At 35.5% G+C, this 12,188-nt stretch overlaps 1 protein-coding gene across 9 annotated transcripts in view; it reads left to right on the plus strand.

Moving 5' to 3' along the window:
* Positions 1 to 12,188, plus strand: part of LOC111001032 (disintegrin and metalloproteinase domain-containing protein 11) — a 338,822-nt gene that overhangs the window by 318,685 nt on the left and 7,949 nt on the right. For 6 of the 9 annotated variants that reach the window (XM_045629099.1, XM_045629106.1, XM_045629104.1 and 3 more), the window contains exons 16-21: positions 1,926 to 2,093; positions 2,578 to 2,882; positions 3,395 to 3,514; positions 3,997 to 4,174; positions 10,701 to 10,854; positions 11,887 to 12,025. In XM_045629099.1, coding sequence (XP_045485055.1) covers positions 1,926 to 2,093; positions 2,578 to 2,882; positions 3,395 to 3,514; positions 3,997 to 4,174; positions 10,701 to 10,854; positions 11,887 to 12,025 — 1,064 coding nt within the window. Of the gene's footprint in view, positions 1 to 1,925; positions 2,094 to 2,577; positions 2,883 to 3,394; positions 3,515 to 3,996; positions 4,175 to 10,700; positions 10,855 to 11,508; positions 11,615 to 11,886; positions 12,026 to 12,188 lie in introns of all 9 variants that reach the window. The other 3 variants (XM_045629102.1, XM_045629103.1, XM_045629101.1) reach the window with 2 other exon arrangements.

A 12,188-nucleotide genomic window follows, 5' to 3' on the forward strand; every position in this document is an offset into this window, starting at 1 on the left:
GTTGTTTCGCAGCACCTGAAAACTTCGGCCGAGTAAATTACACTTAGACTCATTTACAATTATTAGCTGGAATTCGGGACACCTCGATGTTGGAGTATCGCGAACTTTCCACTCTTTCGCACGCCCTTAACGCAGGCTTAATTCAAAATGTCTACGTAGAAAATTAATCAGTACGGGCGTATTGTTTGTCGGCAGCCTCTTACAAGGCTCGCTCTTAATAAAAGTTATGGTAATGCCAGCTGGCCGCGTTCAGAATTATCTCTTCGTTTGCGAATATATAATAACAGGAGCGTCGGTCCGGAGTTTATTGGAATAAATTTACATATTACGGAATGATAATGCGAGCCACCACTACGCTTCGATTTTACGTTTACATATTTATCGATGGATGATTGGGGCTGAGTTTTATTTCTATTGTATTCCCTACTTGAACTCGCAACTGTCAGCGATATTTTTTTGCTCAGTAGTGTTGATGCAAATATCTTTTATTCACTGAACTAGTTTCGCTGAAATATTTGTTCATATTTCGAGTTGCAATTCGATTTATCGTTGCAATTTACTCCAGATTGTCGTGACTTTATTTTATGGTCTATAACTATGATGGTGTTACTCTCTTTCTTTTGATATTGAGAAAGAAATGAATCTAAAACTCATAGAAGGTTAGATTTATAGATTTTTAATCTCAAAGAAGGTTACTATTTTTAATAAGACCAGACAGGCAATTGACAATACACAAATAACACGAACAATAATAGAACAGTTATTGTATTATAAAATATATATATCAAATATGCAAGTGGGTAGTTTTTTACCCAGGATACAATATCTGTCTGCCTGTCAGCGTCTCTGCCTACCTTGGCAAAAGGCCTAATTTTATAAATTTAAAAAGTAATCGATGCTAAAACTCGAACAGCAAGATCTTATTCCCAATCTATCTCTGTTGCTAACGACTTCAGTATCTTTCAAACAGTTCATTAGCGAAAAGACCAAAGATAAATATCTCATTTAAATGTCAACCGAAGGGTGATTTGCAAATGACGAGAGTATTTTTAGAACAAAGCTTGGAGGTAGTTAAAATTTAATGGAATTAATCTTAAGCCTCATTAGTAGAAAGATGAGAGTCAAAATCCGCAACCAAATTAGCTCATTAGAGTTGCGAATGAAAAGCATAGGTATACGCTGTAATCTCACGAAAAGGTGTAATTAAGAAAAGCTAAGGAAATTTCTAAATCAGCTTTAATATCGTTCTACATGACTTTATTTATTTGTAAGTAACTAATAGATAACATATAACAATATACAATGCTTACACAGATAACATTGATAAACAATACATGTTACAGAAAACATAAGTACATTAATAGATTTTTAAAATCTGAGGTTTAACCATAAACAAAAGACAACTTTATATTTTAAAGAAAAACCTTAATTGTTACTACTACTAAATGCTAAACGAAACCTCTTCGGTAAAAAAATATCAACGTGTTCATCATCAATAATTTGTGTCATGGTTAAATAAAACCCGAATCGAGTTCGTATGAGTCAAATCGAACAATTGTGAATATCTTTTCACATACGGGGAGGGATTCTTAAAGAAATGAACGACATCAAATAAGGCTATATACCGCCCGTTAAGAAAACGTGCCAAAATAATAATTCTTACTGATTCCGCTAGCATTCTAATCAGTCTTAAATATGGGTACTTTTTTGACACACAAAATATTCTTTATATTTAAAAGAGAAGATTGGTATTATAAAATTTGAATTAAATCTTCTCTAAAGATACGTAAATAGCACTCCGTAGAAGTATGTCACTATAGAAACATTTTGATATGGAGCCTAGTAGATTCTGGTGACTATATTTAATAATTTATCTACATACATACTTATAATATATTAACTATATATATATACATCCTCTCCAGTTGGTTGTACATCGGCAATGCGGCAACGGTCGACTAGATGAAGGGGAAGATTGTGATTGTGGAACCATCGCCGAGTGCCAGAACACGAACCCATGCTGTGACCCCTTCACCTGCCGCCTTACAAAGGAATCCCAGTGTGCTTCTGGCGAGTGCTGCGATAAGTGTCAGGTAAAAACTGTCAACTAGTCTACAGATAAATTTAGAGAGTGTTCGTTAGGCGCATGAGAGTAATTGTTTTACGGAACGTCACGAAGATGTGCAGCGTTTTTTGTCGAAGAAAAGAGAGATAGCGATTAAGAGAGAAAGGGATATCGATAAAAAAACATTATTATTATTAATATTCGTTTAATAGTTATATAATCAAACTCTAGATGGCAATTCTGTCACATAACGTCATTGGTAAAAACGCAGATTTTTCTTTTTTTACATTATCAGTAGCACAAATTCAGAGTGTAAACAGTGTGAATATATACAAAAACATGGAGTGATCATATTCTGGTACATTATCATCTATTGGGGCTTTTACCTAACTAATAATTAATTTACAAAGAACTTCCACTTCTGATATGTGTACTTTGTACATCTGAAACGTAACTATATAATATTTATAATAAATATTATCCATATATAATACAAAAAACGGCATCCGCAGCTAAAACCCCGAGGCATCGTATGTCGGGACTCCACCAACGAATGTGATCTTGAAGAGACTTGCACTGGCCTATCTGGTGCCTGCCCAATTGATTCATACAAAAAGAACGGGGAGGCATGTGAAGCTGGCAAGGGGTACTGTTTTGCGGGACAGTGTCCCACTCTCTCCCTGCAGTGTGAGAAGATCTGGGGACCTGGAACCATCGGGGCTGATAAGCAATGTTTCGAGCAATTCAATTCGAAAGGTGCAGTAACAGGACACTGCGGGAAAGACAGTGGTGGAAATTATATCAAATGTGACATGGAGTAAGTCAAACAAATTTCTTAAAGTTGAGAGTTTTTGAGTTCGAGTTTAAAAATAACCTCAGTATTGCTTTATGCTTTTAATTCTTTAAATATTATATTGAGAATTAAAAAAAGATTCGTTCGTAATCTAAAGTTTTAGTTCGCTTCCTGTCTTTCTGAAATATCGTGAATTGACATTTTATCACAATTTACGTAATCACAAATCATTTTATCAAATTAATCTTAATATCTCGAACCTGATGTAAAATCTTCTCTAACAGTTCACTACACACCTACAAGCTGCATTGCAACAATATTTTTAAATTTTACTTTTTACTCATAAATGCTGGTTCACTAAAACTTAGCAAAAGGACAAATTAACTTTTAATTTATATATTACAAATTTTGTAATTACTTGTTAGTGTAACTTAACCTACACCTGGTAACCACAAGTTTTGTATTGTAAAAAAAATGTTGGGTAGCAATACAAAACGCAAAAAATTGTATTATATGAGCAACTCATAATGTTTCAGAAACGTTCGATGCGGTTCACTTCAATGCCAATTGGGTAACAGATACCCCATCGTGCCCGGAATGGACGAATACTACACAAGGACGGTTATCACAATCAAAGGAAATGAATATGACTGCAAGTAAGTGTAGGAATTTCAATACAATTTCCTCCTAGCGCGTTAAGGCTTTTTAGGGAATTATCAAAAAGGTTAGTCGACATCACAGGAGAACGAAGAGCTGGCAGCTACCTCGCACAAAGAATTAGTCTAGCTATTCAAAGAGGGAACGCTGCCAGTATCTTCGGAACCTTGCCTAAAGGGACTCCTTTTAATAATTAAATTTTAAGGTTAGTTATTAGATATATTTTTTGTATAATGTTATTTGTTTTGAATTGTATGTAAATAAATTGTTTTATTTAACTATTAAACGGTGCACTTGTTTTAAAGTAATTATCGGTCTCTTTTCATCACTGCGTTAATATAATTTGACAGAAAGAGATAAGAGTACTTCAGTTAAGTCAGCAATTTGTTACAATTAGTTTTTTTAATAAGGGGGTTAATATAAGGGTCATGATTAAACAAAAAATAATATGTATAACCCCTACGATATATGTACTTTTCAGGGCAACCACAGGTCTACTAGAACACGAGGAAGTAGGTCCACTGGGGCTGGTACGGGACGGTACACCTTGTGGAGACAATCTGATCTGCGTCAACCAAACCTGCACTTCCATATTCCCTTTCATCGATCACACCAAGTGTCCTACAGATCACAACAACCACGAGTGCTCTGGAAGAGGGGTAAGTGAAATCTTCGGTCAATATGTAAATTTTTATGGTATGGCGAAATTTGGGTGACACTTTCATGTCAAACTTGACATTGATTGACGTAAAGTTTTTATTCATTTAATTATACATAAATGCATGTATTGTTGTACGGGCACGGGAAGTAAATACATCATTTGACCACTGAGCCATATAGACACTTTAAAATAAAGTTAAAAGCAACACAAAACATATGTTACAACTAGCAGCCTCCAACAAGCGTTGCTGTGGCGATGGGCTTTGTTATATAACATAGTAGTAAACTATTCAAGGTAAACAGTAGGAGAACTTATGTGAAACGTTGGTACTTTTAACACAGCGCCATCTGTTAGAATTGTGTCAAATAATAAAAAAAATATTTGCAATAAAATAATAATGGAGATGTAAGCTCCTATCTTTTTAGGTAGGTTAATCTTTATTGGTCGGTAGGAAGAACATGGCGTGTTTCTGTAATATATTTCCTTGGACGAGTCCCAAGTTAAATAAGCTACTAACCACTTCCAACTTAACAGCACTTGACAATTGAAAGTTTTAACAATTTATACCTGTTAAACGGAATTATTTAAACCCAGAGGTGAACTTATAATTTAATAACATAAAATCGACAACGCAAATTCGGTTCGGACATCGTTAATTATAACTTGTCCAATAGTGTACTCGGTGACTGCTCCAATTTAAAGTCTAACTGCAATTGTTCAACTCGTTATGAGATATATTTTAGCATGATGTAACTTAGATTAGGTCATGCCTAGATATGACCTGTTAAAAAATACTACTCCCACTATCCCACTAAAATAGGTGTTGAAGGACTATGACTATTTTTGGGCTCGTAGGCGTATGCTCTAAGTAAAATAAAAATAGCTAAAGTCTGGCTAATTTAAGAAGATTAAGAAATTAGTATGGTATCAATTTCTGATATATTTTGTGAATTAAACTAACTTGATACTTGATTTATTTTATTATTTTTTTACATTGATAGTAAAGGTAGCCCTCTGAAATTAATACTATACGTATTTAGTATTTTACTATTGATACTTAAAATGACATAGCATTGCATGGAAAACTAAAACTATATTTATTATAATACGCAACTTTATTTGGAATAATCAAAATCACAATCCAAAAATTCAATATGCATAGATTCATCAGAGTCATTGTTATCAATGTCTCTCACGTTGATTATGAAAATTTCTAAATGTTCCTCTGTAGACCTGTCCCTTTCTTTATATTTATTTTCCACATGTTTTCCATTCCACAAGATGATCAGTCATTTTCTTCCTCTCTTCTTCTGTTACATTTTCAAATGAATCACTTGTTCTTACTGCTCTGTAGTCAATTTAATATTTTTATTTGCTACTTTTGGTTTTGTCAGACTCAATACCAGCTCAATGGCATTTAGTCACAATCGTATGGAGTACCAATAGTTCTCACTATTGCATCGACTTCTTCTACATCATCCTCATTAAATTTTCTTATGAGGTCAGGACATTTGCATATTTAAATTCGGCACGAAGGGACAATCTACATCAAAAACACTCAAAAACAAACCAGCTATAACAGATATTCATACAATTTCAACAAACTACTCGCAAATATAAACAATAATTTAACGTTTAATTGTAAGTTCACCGTCCGTATCTCGGTAATTAGCACCTCGTACTGAATTAGGAATACGGCTCGCTAAACTTTCCCCCGGGTTACGTTCAATACACTATTGTTTTGGCGTACGATAACTCATCTCAATTGTCCAACGCTAAGTGGAAACTACCACCCAATATCCAATTTTGGCTATCGTTAATTTGATATGGATAACAAAAGATTCTAGACAACGTTTTCCTTTTCTTCGTTCTAGGCTTAATATGGAGAGCAATTCTCTTTTCCTTTTTATCTATTTAAACTTAGGTTTTAAAAAAAACAAAGTCAAAATGTTAAATTAAGAACCTAGTTGCCTCATCAAATTTCTCGTCTATTACGCATGGTATATATCAGAATTCAATATGAATGTTTATTGGTTTCCCGCCCAATAAAGTAATACACCTGGTGCCATTGTCGCGTCAACGGGATTCTTCAAATCACAGTTTGCGGCTGGCGTGCTCGTAAATCCCCGACATACATCAATGTTATCAGTTTAGAGATAATAGAATCCCCAACGCTATGCAGAGGGCGGCAAATCAAATTGCTGCGCCTCGGTCAACGTTGTTATGCGTCCACACTGCCATATTGTCACTGGATGCTAACATTAAGATGTTAGTGTAGTGCGTAAATTTATACCGTATTGTATATTTTATTATACCTACACTATAAATAAATCTATATGAGTATGACAAAGCATGCATATATATATCCACGTAAAATTGTAAATAAATTATAATCTATCAAAGTAAAACCGACAAATTGTGAACGGAACGCACCTCGCGCGATGATTGGTTGAACGACATATTTGTTTGTTCTACGGTCTCCTATAATTCCGACCAATCAGAGACCGCCTTCAGACAGTTGTCAATTTGACAATTTTAAGTTTGTAATTTGACGGAACAGATACTAAACGAGCCCCAGACCAAAAAAGGTCGTAGCACCACTGTTTTTTTTTAATTACGTATAAGTCGATAAAAGTGAGACAATCTGGGCTAGCTGGGTGGATATTATGTAAAATTCTTGTTTATGCTTTGTATTACTATGTAATAGAGCAGTGTTTGACTAGAATAAGCTTATCGATGATATTTAACGTGTACATTTACAATGCGTAATGCCCACCTGTTCGTACAAATGTCAAAATCCAGCAGTATATGTCTATGTACGTACTCTGTGAATACCTACTTTGTTTGTCGACAAACTTTTCCTTTTCGAAAAACTCCTTTATTATGATTTAAATTTCTAATTCAAATGAAAAAAAACTCAAAGCAAAAGTTGTAGACTGCACAATGAAATTGAAGTCATTATTTGTTGAACAACTTTTCATAGAATACTTCTCACAATCAACGTGTACTCTTACATTCCTCGCGTTTACATTCCAAGAAAGTTGTTAACAAACTGCGGAGTTGGGACCGGATTAAAGTTATCCGGCTCATCCAGCAGTGACATATCCGGACGAAACAGAATGGTAATTCCAACGAGCATGTTTAGTGCACTCGGAACAGAAATGTTAATATGCGCTGTGAGCTTTTTGTTAATGCACTTAATCATTTGCAGACCTTTATTCACAATACACAACATTTAGGCCTATGATCAAAATTAAGCAAATTGTAAATTTAGCGCGATGTCGAGGGCGGGTCCAGGGGATAGGATATGGGATTATAATCCCCCCTTGGTCTGGACAAGAAGAGGTAGATCATGTATCTATGATAAAGATGTAAAGTATTTTAAGTTAGGTAGGTTTTAAGTTAACGTAAAGATGCTGATTCCGGATGAAATGACTTCGAGTAATAACAATGCAAATATATTTCAGCGTATTAATCACATTCATATTTCTGTATTCTGTTTTTCTGATAGTCGTGAATGTACGTATATGTATATCAAATTGTGATTTAGCGCGATGTCGATTGTGAGTCCAGGGGGTCGAACATGGGGTCATAATCTCCCTGGGTCTAGACTAGAAGAAATATATCGAGTATCTATGATAATGGTGTGGTATTTTAAGTTTCACGTAAATTTGCTGAATCCGGATGATCCAAAACTTTTTCTATAATAACCATTTTTAAAATTAAATCTATTTAAAATAACTTATATTTTAACATTTATGCGTTCATACGTCTGTTTTCCGTTCTTCTGATATTCGTAAACTTCTAATGTTATCTCTGATGATGGTTGATTATATATACCACGCCTCGAATGTATATTAAATTTGTATTATTATCGTTATTATTTCTTTATTTATAACATTCATCAACATTACAATTAACTGTAGCGACTAGGTTGTTAGTTTGAAGAAATATTTTCTTTCCAATGCACTACATAATCCCTGTAGATCTATTTAGAAGACATTCTCAGACTCGGTCCATAATAAAATTAATAAGTTACCCAAAAAGCCAACGAACCCCCAAATTTGGATTCCAGCTACATTAATACCTAATTCCAGCCAAGTCCATACCAGCACTGAATGCAGTTTCAACAATATGCTCTGTTGAACTCCTTAACGCGTAGTGAATACTCCTATTTGAAACTTAGATAATCCTGTCACCAACTTTACTGTGACGTCAACTGTCGCCATTGTTTAGGTCTGACTCGGGTTTAGTTTGTTGAATGAATAAGCGAAACACGTTTCAAACGAGAGAGTCATCCCCTTCTCTCGTCGATGCAATATAATCTTACAAGTACTTACAGTTTTATGGACTTATTAATTGGTCTGAAATAAATGATTTTATTTATTTATATAAAATAAGACACAAAGATATGAAGCGTTAGCAAGACTGGTAGATGATATTACTAAAACGGCTGACTGGAGATGCAACTAACCAAAAACGAGATAGAGAGAGTATTACGTCACGTAATTTTTGGAGATAGATTAAACCCCCACCCCCCTCTCTCTCTCTCCATAAAATGTAGTATCATAGTACAACGTTTTGTGACCACCCAGTGACTCTTTATACCATTATGTGATGGTGTAATGGATGATGTACTAGAAAGTCAAAAATAATATGAACAATGACGCGTATTTCAATACCCGCCTAATCGTAACGTTTTACAAGATTTTACCCCAGAAAATTGGTTACATAATTAACTTGAACGCTCTCATTCCTGATGATGATTTTCCTTCACTCTAAGGGCGGCATTAAATGCGCATATAGACAGAAAGTCAATTGTTAAATAGTTGAGGATCGAACCCACGACCCCAGAGATGAAAGACGCAACCCTGAAACCTCTCAGCCAACACTGGTCTAACCACAACTACAAATGACGTAACACTAATATAATTTTCGCCCTGCTGCTACAGCTTTATATGAAAAACTTCATGTGCGTTTTAATTCTAAACATGTTTTAAAATAAATCCTGTTTGTACATTTCAAGACATTATTTTTGTAAACTATACAAATTGTATAAGCAATTATCATTATTTTAAACATAAAATTAAGCTTTGCATGATATTATTCCATCTAAATATAAAAATTGGAAGCGTATTTAAATCAGTTTGACATTGATTTTCGCCCGCCTCCGAAAATAGCATTCAGAAGTTTGTTGCAGAATCCATGAGTCAAAACATTAAATACCATTGAGGCGTACCCAAGCAGACGTTATTATAACTTTCCTGACACCTGTTCACCTGAGGATAATAATTTCCTTAAGGTGCGAGGCACTGAACAATTTAAGTTGCTACAAAACTTTTTTAAATCTCGCAAAATAACATGTTTCTCGGAACAGCGCTTGTCCTATTCACGGAGATACGTGGAATATATTTCCTTTTAAAGTTCGCTTGAATTGTTACCTTTTAAACTTTATTCGATGCTTAACTAAGCAAATAAATGTATTTACTTAACAGTTTATATATAGGAAACCTTTTAAAGATTCCATTGTCTTGTAAATAAAATATAGTATATTTTTAAACCAAAAAAATAGTTCATTATGGATATTTATGTCAGAGATTATGTTATAATAGAACACGATGTAATTTGTTTAATTAGAATGGCAACACCACGCAATATCATAGACAACTTACAGGTTGTAAAATCAATGCGTCAAAGTCAATTTGTCAGTAGTGCGTAGAATCAGTTGTGGAGTACTTGAGTTGTTTTCTTAATTATTTCGGACGACGGTAGTGACGCCAATTTGGTAATTATTAAACGCGTTGAATCTGGGCCATATATCTCTTATTAAAACCTAAACATAACAGTATTTACATATTTTGTAATCTACATAAACATAGTAAAATTTCTACCAGGCATGAACTTGACTCATTAATATGCACTTGAACCCCATGGCCCAAGACAAAGGTGACAAAGTCGAAGTTGGAGAAAAGATTCTTATTTGACTCTTTTACTTCATTATTTCTACTCTAAGTAATTTAAATTTCAGTTCGGTAGGCACAGCTTAAAAACTAATTAATAAAAATATCAATATTTTCGTTTTTTTTATTGGAAACAGTCTCATGTGCCCATATGTCATTGGTTAGTAAAAAACATGTGGCACTCCGAGTCCCCGAGCACTGCCGCGGTAAAGTTATTCCCTAGCATTTTTATAAATTTATGTAATTAATTTTTTTATGCAGTATTTTTTATTATTTGATATTAATTCAATCTACCACACTACCACTACTAAAACCCCTATATAGTCTGTCTCACTCGCTTACACTACGTCACCGATCTCGTCAGAGAGATGTGAGACGCAGTATGCGTTCTGTCCTGCTCTTACGCTTATTGGCGACACCTATATTACGTCATCCTATGTTAGGTTTATTTTCTTCTTCTTCATTCGGTCGTCGCGCTCAAAGCCCGCGATAAAAATATGCAAAGAATTCCAAATTTTTTGGGACATGATACATGATTCCTAAACGCCATACATCGATTTCCAGCTATGTTCCAACATGAACAAGTGTGTGTGCAACCGCGGGTGGACAGGACCAGATTGCTCTCAGCCCGACGCGTTGCCACCCCTTCCCACAGCCTGGGTCCCTGAAAACTCTACCAAGGCCGCCTACAATATGACAAAGAAGGAAACGCCGTATGGTGAGTCGACCCCAGTAATAGAGAATTTTATTTAAGAAATAAAGAATTGTTACATGTAAACAATAAAATAGATATTTAACTTATTTACAGATCCATGGGTTCTATTTATTATTACATATATTATGTTATTTACACTTAATGAACTAATCAATCTATTCTTAAGTATTTATTATAGACAATTGTTTTATTTATGACTCTATTAACAATTAATTTCTTCAAAACCAATCAACACTTCTTAAGTCAACTTATTTTTTATCTATTCAAATTTATGTTACGGCTACTAATATGTTTTGCTTTGTATGTTTTCAGGTGCCTTCTTATATCTGTCAATAAGACCCTTGTTATATTTTCTATTATTTTATGAAAAAAAATTGGCTTATTTTTGGGCAACGCTCAATAAAATTATGCTGCAAGCTATCGTGTACGCGAACTTTTAACACAATGAAAATCATAAAAAGCAATTTATTTGAACGAAATTCTACGTAAATGCGTTTGTAATATACCGATATTAAAGATTACGCTAACTAGATTCGTTTCAGACGTACTCACGTTTGCATATATAAGATAAAGGTACGCGTATACAAGTCTTGTAGCGCGGCGCGTCGCGGCGGCAGCGAGGCCGACGTACTAACGCGCGGGACCCCTCTCTTGCAGGTGAACACGGCAGTAATAAGATGAGCACTATGATGATGGTGGTATTGTTACTCGCTGTCGTGCTCTCCGTGTTCGTGGGTTTCGCCTGGATGGCGTACTGCTTCAGGTAACGGCCGGTAACTGGGTGTTGTGGCAATGTCGTCGCTCGTGCCTGTCTGTCGTGTCGTATATGTGAGCGGTCCCGCGGCTACCTCGGCCTCTTCCGTCGCGACCGCGCCGTCCGCCGTCTGCGCTCACGCCACTACGACGTTGCTTTGCTTCTGTATGTGTGGTCATCGTTCAATGCCGAGTGGCGTGGGGTAGCGTTAGCGCAAGACGAGGCGAGGCGATCACGACGCCGCCGATCCGCGCGTGACTAACCATTCTCTTTGGGCGCAGAGAACTACCACGGCTCAAACACGGTATTCCTCGTGGCGGTGCTCATGTCTGTGGTAGGGGGGGTATTCATAGTATTTGCCCTGAGCGCTCTCTGCTACAGGTCAGTCGTAGTACACAAAAACTTCTCCCTGTGCCTAAGGTTAGTGAGCAGAAAACAGACCAAAGGTAGTCTTTATGGAGAAATTTACCGTCACCTTCGTATACTTGTATGTTTACTTAGACGTTAGCGTTGATGTTTCGTTTATCGATGTCGACGATTGATTTTATTTCTTTTACTTGGACGTTGTTTGTCGTTTATTTGT

This window comes from Pieris rapae, chromosome 8 (assembly GCF_905147795.1).
Source record: "Pieris rapae chromosome 8, ilPieRapa1.1, whole genome shotgun sequence".
Lineage (NCBI taxonomy): Eukaryota > Metazoa > Arthropoda > Insecta > Lepidoptera > Pieridae > Pieris > Pieris rapae.